The sequence below is a fragment of the Martes martes genome (genome assembly GCF_963455335.1).
Source record: "Martes martes genome assembly, chromosome: 1".
In the NCBI taxonomy this organism is placed as follows: Eukaryota; Metazoa; Chordata; class Mammalia; order Carnivora; family Mustelidae; genus Martes; species Martes martes.
This window is the reverse complement of record NC_137888.1, coordinates 45,949,023-45,960,985: the sequence shown is the minus strand read 5'-3', so window position 1 is coordinate 45,960,985 and position 11,963 is coordinate 45,949,023. Positions and strand designations below refer to the sequence as shown.

Sequence of the window (11,963 nt, the reverse complement as noted above, 5' to 3'; positions counted from 1 at the left end):
AAGTTTGTGGCAAGCATTTATTCTTCCAGATGATTTTTAGGATAATTTTGTATAATTAAGAGAGAATATGAGAATTAAAAGAATTGGAAATGCTTAGGTATACACATTAATTACCCAAAGGACATTATTCCTGCTTATGCTTTTTGAATCAACCACAGAAAAGCATATGAAAGTTTAAAGACCTCTATAGCAAAACTGCAATGTTGTTACCCCTCACTTAGGTTTCATGGTCACTGATCACAGTCCTAAAAAACCACCAGTACAGACGGCGGAAGAAAGGCAGGGGCCCTGGGTGAAACATTCACAAGAAAAACCTGGAATTGATAGGCTATTTGACATCTGAATTGGTGATAAAATATTCAAAGGAAAAAAAAAATCAACAACAAGGCGATTACTAACCCTAAAGAAAGGAAAATTATGTGGAAGAAAGGAAACATCATCATAGTACCCTATGTGTTTTTCCTATGAATATAATTTATAATTTATACAGTTATAATGTTAACATTGAATATTGATAAACTTATAATTCTAATATAGCTGTATTGAAAGGGTGAGGGGATATGAAGAATTAAGTGTGGAAATTATCATATTTCAATGTAGGAATTTAATAATTTTTAAAACTACAAAATCAACAAATAGTGGGGAGCCTGGGTAACTCAGTCAGTTTGGTGTCTGCCTTTGGCTCAGGTCATGATCTCAAGGTCCTAGGATTGAGCCTGTCATGAGCCTCACTGCTCAGCAAGAGTCCACTTCTCCCTCTCCCTCTGCCCCTCTCCCCTACTTGTGTATGATCTCTCTCTGTTAAATAAATAAAATCATTAAAAAAAATCAACAAATAGCGACATAAGCATATGATTTAAAAATACAAACATGTCTAACAAAAGGACAGGTCGAAGATTGGAAAGTGGTGTGGGAATTGATATTTCTCCATTAGAAACTTTGAAGTTGTAGGGGGATAAAGTGATCTTGAATAAGTAGATGAAATATTTAATGAATACTTATAATTAAGAGCAAGGATGAGCTGGCCCAATATGCCACAGTTCCTAAGTGACAGAACCTGGATTGAGACGCAGGGAAAGGTTGGGAGAACTAGAGCAGAGTAAAAACCTGTCAGTAACCTAGGGCTAGAAGGGGAACTTTTTCAACTTGATGAAGAACATTTCTGAAAAAGCTATAGCGTAGGTCCACTTCTGAATGGCAGTATGAGAAGTTCCATGGCCCAGTTTCCAACAGAACAGCATAAATGGTGACAATTTTATGTTAAAAAACATGATTTAAAAATCTTTGGGAAGTGGGGGCGGCTGTGCTAGTGTTCTGGCTGGTTCTGGCCACAGAGGCGGTCCTGACACAGGACCGCGTGACAGGGCCCAGGGCGCCGCAGGATGGTTAGGAGGACTGGCTCGGCGTTCCCCATGGGCCTGGGGCTCTCTGGATGAGCTGGTGGGCGCATTCTCGCATGTACGAGGCATCCAGTGCTGGGCGGGGGGTGGGGGATGGGGTTGCGTGCTGACCTCTGGCTTTCCCTCTGGGCCCCCTGCAGATGCAGCTGAGCCTGCACTATGATGAGAACTACCAGTAGGTGAAGTATGGCAACATGGGGCTGCCTGACATCGACAGCAAGGTGAGAATGGAGATCAATATGGCGCGCACCACTGCTTTGCTCTACACACCTGCGTTTATCAGAGGCCATGAAAGGCTTGCGCTTTGGGCTCTGTGCCACATTAAGCTGTGAAAGCTGAAGTGTTGTGAGCACAGGACTCACCTGAGAGCACCAGCGAGTCCATATCTCTGCTACTCCATCTTAGGGCCCCTGACTCCCAGATCAGGGATTGCTGCAAACCTCACACTTCCTCCTGAGCTGGGACCTGGAGTTGTGGCCACTCTGGTTTCAGGCCATAGCAGTCTGGGAAAGCTCATGGTGTCAGCATCCCTCCCACTGCCCACAGGTTTTTTTGGCACCAAGTGGATGATGTTCCTGGCTGTAGGTATTTATGTCCTCTTTAAAAAAAAAAAAAAGAAAGAAAAAGAAAAAAAATTCTCTGGGAATTGTGCTAAGGGTATGCAGCAAATGAAACATTCATTCAAGAAAATAAATTAAAATTTGGTAAGAACAATGAGAATCTACAGCATTTGAATCATAACCTTTGCCTTCCCAGCTCAGTGTGACTAAAGTTCCACTCCACTCATGTATAGCCAAGAACACAAAAATTTCCCCCAATATCTTGTCTACCTCCTAGTAGTGGACTGTGTTACCTCCCAGGAGGCCCACACCTACAGCTTTTCTCGTCTCCTTCCAGGTATGTATTGTGGAAGTTTAATTCTGGGTGACTGTAATCAAGTGTTTGGGGATCCCTTCTACCCAGTCCTCACTCATAAGGTAGAGATTGTGACACAACATAAATACCAGGACCAGATCACCCTTGAGCCCAGCTCATTTGTAAGGCACTTGTTCCAGACTGGGAGGGGCAAGCTGAGATCAGAGGCTGCTTGCTGTACCTACCCAGTGACCCACTTCTGTAGCAGGGGTATCACATGCAGAGAAGTGGGTCACTATCACTACTCTCAAGTCTGAAAGTTGAGTCTCAGAGATTTTACCCCAAAGGGAAGAAAGCCCTTAAGAACAGGGACTTCCAAAAGTGTCCCCCAAAGAAAGTGACTTTATTGGCAGAAGATGATTAGGAGGAGTTTGGTGGAACTATTGGTGAAACATCCAGTTGGTTTGCCAAGAAAAACACAGGATGGGAGAAAATAAGGAAGAGCTTGCCTTGAGTCAGAAAGAGTCTCAAACATTATCCTCAAAAGCTATGCTTCAAAGGGGCCCAAATTTAATTGCTTATGAATGTGGTACAATTTATTCTCCAAGGCATTAAAAAGAAATATAGAGAGGGGGAGAGCATGCTTATGCTATTGCTGGGAGTTAATGTGGCATAAGAGCTGCATATGGTCAAAGAAAGAGGCAAGAGGACCTCTGATAAAGTCATGGTCTTCCCAAGGGACTGTGTGTATGCTGCATCCTCTGGAGAGCAACATCAGAGTCTTTACACTGCAGAGGAAATGGACATCATACAAACACACACACACACACACACACACACACACACACACACACACTCCAAGTCACTAAACAAAAATATAACAAGACTCAAGGATGAATATCAAGATATTATCTTACATGTATTATCTTAATACAATGTATTATCTTAAATGCCTAGTTCTCAACAACAACAAAAAAGTCAGGAGATAGGCAAAAATGTAACCCATCCAGCAGAAAATCAGCAGAAAACATAAACTGCCTGTGAGAACATTGGATTCAACGGAAAAAACTTAAAAATAATCATGATAAATATGTTCAGATCAGAGCTAAAGGAAATAAGGATTAAATAAGTAAAGGAAGGTGTGAATGCAATATTATGTGAAACAGAGACTATCAATAAAGAGAAAGTATAAAAAACAAATGGAAATTCTGTAATTGAAAAGTACAACTCAAATAAAAAAAATCACTACAGAAGCTCAACTGTAGATTTAAACTGACAGAAGGAAGATCAGTGAATTTGAAGTTATATCAACAGAGAGTATGCAATCCAAAGGAAGAAGGAAAAAAAGAATGAAAAGAAATGCACAGACCCTCAGAGAGATAAGGCCAGCACTAAGTGCATTAGCATGTGCTTTTGGGAGTACCAGGAAACACATTTCTGATAAAAGACTTGCATAAAAAGATTCAAGTTATTTGTTGATAAAAAATTAACAAAAAGCACACAAACAATCCAATAAACATTGGGTAAAAAGACTGAACAAGCATTTTGCCAAAGAAGAAATACAGATGATAAATAAGGATATGAAAAGCTGCTCTACATTATTTGCTATAGAGAATTGCAAATTAAAGCAATAATGGCATATGTAAAGGAAAAGCTAAAATTAAGAAAAACAATACCAGTTGTTGGCAAGAATAGGGAATGACAGGAACACACACACATACCCTTACTGTGCCTACTGTCAGAGCCCAGAAGCAATGACATTGCAGAAACAATTAACATACCCATGGCCCAGATTTTGGTTCTTAATACCATTTTCCAGTCAAAGAAATTAGATCTACTTGAAGAAATAGCAGATTTGGTGACTAGGGTAGGAAATAAATATGCAGGATGAACCTGGCACATCTTGTAATGCCGGAAAATAGAAAAAAAAAAAATAAAAGCAAAACAACAAACACAAACCCACCCTGCATACACAATGATGGGTGTGTGTCAAAGGGACACAGGAGCCAATGGAAACAGCTCCCTGTGGCCAAAGCTAGCATGATTTGAGCAGCAAAATTAATAAAGTAGTGTTTAATTTTACCAAAGTGTAAAATAAATATCTATGATTCTATACTGATGTAAATAGAGGTTTGCATATATAAATAAGTGAGGTGAATAGAAAATCTTCCATACAGAAGAATTCCAATTTATACAGATACTTTGCCCCAGGGAGGTGGTCCATTTCTTTTCTCTCTGTAAGTGTGGACTGTAGATAGTTACTTCCTTACACAGAACACAGTAAGAGAGGGTGGAGAAAAAGCAGCTTCACTGAAGAGGAACCTAACAACACTACCTCAACCAGTGGTCAAGGTCAACATCAAGAGTTACAAGTTGTGAGGACAGTAGTTGCCACTGACAGGATGTAATGAAAATGGTGATTTACCTCCGGGGCCTTTCCCCAAAAAAGCTATCCCCCCAACCTAATCATGACAAAAAAAATATCAGAATAATCCCAATTGAGGGATATTCTACAAAATGCCTGATTAATATTTCTCAAAACTTACCAAGGACTTCAAAAACAAGGAATGTTAGAAAAACTATCACAGACGCCTGATGACTAAAGGGACATGATGACTAAATATAAAGTGATATGCTGAATGGGATTCTGGATGCAAGGACACTAGATTAAACTATAGAAATCTGAATCAAGTATGAATTTCACTTCATCATAATGTATCTATATTGGTTCATTAATTATAACAAAAGTACTATACTAAGGTAGGAGGTTAATGACATGGGAAAATGGGTGTGTCAGATATGGGAATTCTCTATGCTATCTTTATTATTTTCTATAAATCCAAAACTGTTTGAAAAATTTCTTTAAAATTTGCTAAAAATTCTTTGAGGTAAAGTTCTTGTTTCTCAAAATGCAGCCAGAGAACACTTGGGGAAAAACAATCACCAGATTTCTGCTTCCAATGACAATAATTGATTCAAAAGTTATTGTCATAGGATGCTAAAACTGTTGATGAAAAATTATTAGGGAACAAGAAATTCACATGGTGTCAATGTACCACCCTACAAATTAGATTTTTGTAACAAAGTAATATGTTATCTTTATCATAGAGCTGATGGTACCACCTTAATGAAGTAATCATTGAAGAGCTTCAGTTAACAAGACAAGCTAATGTGATAGGCTTCATGATGAGATAAGAAAAGCAACACACTTGTGATTTATAAATTTTTTAATTTAATGTTATCATGAGGAAACATCACACAAATAGATATGGTTGGATATTTTACATGATGTCTGACACAAATATTTAAAGTTTTAAATGTCAAGAAAAGAAAAAAAAAGGAAGAAGTTTGTTCTAGATTACAGGAGATTAGGGAATGATAATAAAACAAATAGTGGCCTTTAATTGAATTCTCAATGAAAAATAAATTGCTAAGAAGGACAATTTGGGGAAAACTAGGAAAAATTTTAATGTGAACACCATATCAGGTGATGTTAAATTTCTTGGGGTTAATAATGATATGACAGGGTTCCTGGATGGCTCAGTCAGTTAAGTGTCTGCCTTTAGCTCAGGTCATGATCCTGGGGTCCTGGAATCAAGCCACATTCACCTAGGGAATCCCTGCTCAGCAGGGAGCCTGCTTCTCTCTCTCCTTCTGTCCTCACCCCACACCCTCCCACTAGTGCTTGCTCTCTCTCGCTCTCGCTCTCTTTCTCTAATAAACAAAATCTTTAAAAAAATATGACAGTGTAGGAAATATCTTTGCTCTTTTGAGGTATATGTTAAAGAATTTATGGGTAAACTGTCATAATCTCATTGTTATGTATAGTCACATATACATTTTCAGATGGATTATTGGGCAAATGTGGTGCAATGTTAACAATTAATCATCTTAACTTAAGAAAATTCATGGGCATTTTCCCAACTTTTCTGTAGGTTTTAAATTTTTCAAAATAAATCTGAAGGAAAATGTCATTGATTCACATTTTTCTTGATTCTCTGCCCTATTTCTCTATCTACACAACAGCTTAGTTTCTTGTAAGTTTTCCTTTCCTGCTACTTTCACTTCTCTATGTTGTGTACAATATGACTTAGTGGTTAAGAACATGGATTTTGGATTGGATCCCTCAATTTAATCTCCTTGAGCTCCACCTTAATATTTCTGTGGACAAATTATGAAACCTCTTTTTCCCCCATTTTTTCAGTGGGACTATAGGAAATTAAAATATAGGAGTAGAAGTAAAAAATATAATAGATAAGCTGAATAGTTAAATGGATACTGATGAAAAGTTATTTGCAAGCTAAAAGTGTATCTTAGAATTAATTTAAAATAAAGCAGAAAATGAGAGATGAGGCAAGAGACATGAATATATCTGTTAATATTTATTCAATTATAATAAAAGCATTTTTTCCAAATAAGGTTAACAGTAAGAAGATCTATTGGATTTTAAAATGAGAAAAGATGGTTAATTCCAAGGACCCTGAGTCTTCCTCTCTGTGATTCCCTCAGCTATGCCCTCATTTGTGTGTTGACTTCATCTCCAGGCTGGTTTCTCTTTTGGAGGCAAAATGGTTGTAGACTGTGCCAGATTTCATATCCACAAAACATGGCATTCAGAGGAAGAAAGACTACCTTTTTTGGTGAATCTCTTTTAAAACAAAGGAAGCCTATATCCCAGAAACTTCCAGAAAATTACCTCTTTTGTCTCATTGGCCCCAAATAAGTCACGGACTCTTCCTTTAACAGACCTCTAGGCTTCAGTGTTGCTAAGAGTTAGAAGTGGGTGGTGCGGAAATACAAAAACAGAATTTGTCATATGCCTGGAAAAAGGAAAGGGATCAAAGCATGTGAATTTGACAACTAAAAATATCCCCTAAAACAGAGAGTGGCTACAAAGGAACAGCATTCATAGAACTCAGGTTTCCAGATTCCTTTACACCCTTAAAAAAGTGTTAAGGACCCTGTAGAGCTTTATGTCAGTGGGTTATATCTAATACTACCTACAATATTAAAGATTAAAACCATGAAATTAAAATTATTTATTGACTTGTTTAAAAATAGAAATAACAAACCCATTACATATTAATATAAATGATTATATTAAAATATATTAAAGGAAATGGTTAGTAAATGGCCAGATGTGTTAAATTCCTTTTTAAGTATTAATGATAGGAAATTAGTAATAAGTAGGTTGGTACTCACAGGAAGAAGATAGGTCTTCATTTTATTATCCAGTAGTTACAGTTTCCTATTTTTTCTTTAAAATGTTGCTTATATCTGTGCCCTCCTCTCCTTTTATTCTCCATTGTCAGCTATCATCATCTAATATACGAATTCTTGCAGTTAACCTCATTGCTTCTAGCTTCATTCCAATCGATTGCTGGATTAGTTTTGTAAAAAATACAATCATATTACCTGGTTCTAGGAAGTATTCAGTGTCTGATGCCTCTTGAGATAAAGTCCGATTCTTAAGGGTGGCGTTTAAGATTCTCAGTAACCTGATCTCTTTCCACCCTTATTTCCCATATTCCACAACAGCTTTTAACAAGAGTTTTGTCAGCTTTCTGACTCTGTCCATGGTTCACCTCCTGCATCCCAGTTCCCAGTGTCACACTTATTTCCATAAACATTGACTGTTATACTCATATCTTTTCTCCTCCAAACATCATTTTTTAAAAATTATTTTTAAGGCACATCTTACTTCTGATTCTGCATAAGGACTAAATACCCTAGGTGACAAGGATCTCCATTTCCTAAGCTCCCAAGCAACATTGATACAAATTCTAGCTCAATCTGAATCACCTGGTTGAACTTGAGCAAGCCACTCATTGTTTCAAAGTATGAGGTTTTTACTGAGAAAATCTATACAAAATCATATCTAACCAGTTGGTAGATAATATATATGAAAGTTCTAGTTTCATTCCTAGCAGATAACATGTCCTCAGTAAATTACTTTTTTCTTTCATATTTGCATATTTAAATGATTAATAAATATTTTTGTTTAGGTATTTATAATTTTCACTAATTTGTGCCTCATTTATGCTTTACACCATCTCCAACTTTTTGTTAATGTTGTGAATGTATCAGTAACTTACACTGGAGTCAGTACAAGTTGGTGGAATTCCTGATAACAAACAAGATAAGTAATATCAGAGAAAAAAAACTTTTAATGTATTCAAGATTACATTTCATTTTTGAATGACACCTCATCAAAGTATATGAAAATATCCAAATCCATGTGGATATAAAATCCATAAGTATCAACTATTTTAATTACAGATTGATAAATCACCAGTGTACAGATATGGTATTTCAGAGAACTTGAGAATAAAATTGACTAGCACTGAAGACGAAAATAGTCTTTTTTATTATACATTTTATTAGTATTCTTGTTTTTAATATTTTTTAATGGTGGTAAAAGATATATAACAAAATTTCCACTTTCAAGGATGAAAATATTGATTTGAGAATATTCTGTGTGAACTAATATTCAAATATATTCTCTTGAATAAACTCAAAGAAAATTAAGAATCAAATATATACAGTTTACTTCTGACAAATGGTGTTGCTTGATCAGGGATTAATTCTTGAGAACCTGGGATATGCCAGAGTGCTTTGGAATTCCAGAAATTTGTCAACAATATTATATGGAGGTGATCTTTATATATTCCTAGTGTTATATTTATTGAAAATTATAACTCAATACTCTTTGAAACAAAGTTAATAGTTTAACTAATTTCTTTGCGAAACAGTTTGTAACCTGAAGAAAAATTATTTAGTTCATTGTTACTGGAAGGTAGTGGCTTAGATTTTGGAAAACATTGTAGCAGAATCTCTCCTTGCTGGACTTATTATCTGAATCCTATATATCATGTTTTAGTAATTGAGTATTTTATGTACAAAGTGGCTCTCTTCTACTTTCTCAACATTCCATGATTTAAAAAACATTTTTTCAAATTTAAGTTAATTTTCCACAGAGGATAATATTTCTTTTAGAATGTTATAAAATATTCTTTATAATTTTTTTCATAGCTTTTATTACTTCCTTATTTCTTAGACTATAAATAAGAGGATTTAATAAAGGGATCACTAGAGTATAAAAAACAGCACCAGGTATATCTTCACCCTCTTCTTTAACTGAATGTGGGCGAAGGTACACAAAGAGAAGAGAACCATAGAATACTGAGACAGAGAGAAAGTGAGATGCACAAGTAGATAAGGCTTTTCCTCTTCCCTCTTTGGATTTCATTTTGAAAATAGTAAAGAGAATGTAGAGGTAAGATATTAAGACACTGGCAATGGTGAAGACTTGAATTGAGCCTGAAAAGATAAATAGTACCATTTCATTGACATAAGGGTCAACACAGGAAAGTCTGTATAATGGAAAAATATCACAAAAAAAGTGATTAATTTCATTTGACCCACAGAAAGTTAACCTAAAGAGAAATCCTATATGAATCATGGAATGAAGGTTTCCAGCTATGTAGACCCCTGTGGTCATCTGAATGCAGAGTTTCTTTGACATCATGGTGTGGTACTGCAGTGGGTTGCATATGGCCACATAGCGATCATAGGCCATTGCTGCCAGGAGAAAGCAGTCTACAGTTTCAGCAAGGGAGAAAAAATAAAATTGTGCCATGCATTCATAAAGGGAAATCATTCTGTCCTTTGAAAAGAAGTTCTCTAACATTTTGGGGGTAATGGCACAGGAACAACAGGAATCCATCAGAGCCAGGTTGCCCAGGAAGATGTACATTGGTGTGTGAAGATGACGCTCCATAAAAATCAATATCACCAGGCCAAGATTCCCCACCATAGTGATCACATAGATAGTGAGAAACACCACAAACAGGAGGTTCTTTAACTCTGGGTGATCTGTAAATCCTATGAGGATAAATTCAGTGGTCAAGGAGTAGTTATCCTCAGTCATATCCACCTTCTCTGTTGAGAGAGGAATTCTGGAGATATAAGATTCTACTTTAGAGTGTGTATAACTTTCCTTCCAACTTTTTCTTTTACAACAAAGAGAGGAGCTTCTTTAAACTTCCCTTAGTATCTCTGGATACAGGCACACACATTCCCCTAAAATGCCAGCTTTATAACCTCTACTCTGTAAATCAGTATTCACATGAATATTTTTGTAATTCCAAGAAGAATGCTTACAGTGGATAAGGTTTATCTTTATGAATTCATGCATGAGTAGTGTAAATCTATCATTCCTATGTTTGGTTCATTGTTGGAAAATATTTCAGTGTCAGTTTTTGTATTAAAGATCCTTAAATTTACAATCCATTTTCATATATACACATTTTTTTAACCGAGCAAAAAGCTTTCATATACTCTCCCAGCGGAGTGAATGCTTGAAGATAACATTCAACACATATTAAATTTATATCTTAGGAATTGTATGAAGATCACAAAGGATTAAAAATAGGATCTTCACCTTCAGAGAAAATTAGTTGGAATATCCAAGGAAATAAGTATCTATATATTTTCACCTCTTCTCATCCCTTTCCCTGGTATTAGCTCTGTCCATGCCATTATTCCTGTTGATTTTTGCCCAGATTTCTAAATCCCTTCTTTCTTTATGTAAACCATACAAATAATGCTTACATAGAATGTTTATGCATACATATAATGTTTACATATAATGCTACTTAAGAAAGTTTAAACTAAATTCTCCAGATCACATTGATTTTCACTTCCCGGATTCTCAAGCATATCCTGTATACCCAACACAATCTAGAGTTGCTTGTGTATAATCTACGTGGCTTTTTTCCCTCATATATGCATATACAGTTTCTTTATTAGAATTGTAGACATTTGAGTTAAGCTATGACCTATACTTACTATAAGAGTTATTTAATGCTATAGAGAAAAAAGTATTGATTCCAGTCCTAGCTTCAAACACCTGAGATAGGTGAACTTGTCAGTATACTACTACTGATCCTTAGTGACTGCTTTGGTTTCTGAAAATTGAGACTGCTTATCTTGAAGAATAGCCTACAAAGGAAATTCTTCAAAATTTATCATTAAAAACATTATGTATCATTCTCTAATCCGAATTAACCCATCTACTATTTTCCTATTTCCTAAGAAACTTATATAAGATTTTCTGAAGTATATCACAGTACTTTAAAAGCTAAAAAAAAAAAAGCTTGCCTGCTTGCCTGTATATTTTAGTTTTGTAACACTTAGCAAAGGGGAAAAACCTTAAATCTTAATATGATTTTTGAGATGGGGCTCCTGGGTGGCTCAGATGATTAAGCATCTGCCTTTGGGTCAGGTCATGACATCCAGGTCCTGGGATTGAACCCCATGTCTGGATCCCAGCTCAGTGGTGAGTCTGCTTCTTCCTCTCCCACTACCTCTCCCTTCCTTGTGCTCTCTGTCTCTCTCTCTGTCAAATGAATATACAAAAAAAGTTTAAAAATATGATTTTTGAGAACAAATTTTGTTTTCTTTCAAAGGCTATCTTCTATCATTACTTAGTGATCCATTAGGATATATTGACCAATCTAATTATGTAAATTCTATGGTCAAAATGTGTTTATTTTTCCATAATTGAAACATCAAAATGAAGGCACAGGTTGAATGTTTTATTTTCTTGTCTTAAAATATTAAATATAAACCATTTAATTATTCAGCTACATTAGAAGTAACTTTCAATGTACTTTCTGGATTATTTAACAGAATTAAGCTGTATTC

The 11,963-nt window shown here is 35.8% G+C and overlaps 1 protein-coding gene across 1 annotated transcript; it reads right to left on the bottom strand.

The window, feature by feature from the left end:
* Nucleotides 1-9,255: 9,255 nt before the first annotated feature.
* On the bottom strand, nt 9,256-10,185 carry LOC308355689 (olfactory receptor 5K1-like; the record flags this gene model as incomplete). Its single annotated transcript, XM_080824113.1, has 1 exon — nt 9,256-10,185. The coding sequence occupies one exon, from the start codon at nt 10,183-10,185 to the stop codon at nt 9,256-9,258; it is 930 nt and encodes a 309-aa protein (XP_080680239.1).
* Nucleotides 10,186-11,963: the final 1,778 nt, after the last annotated feature.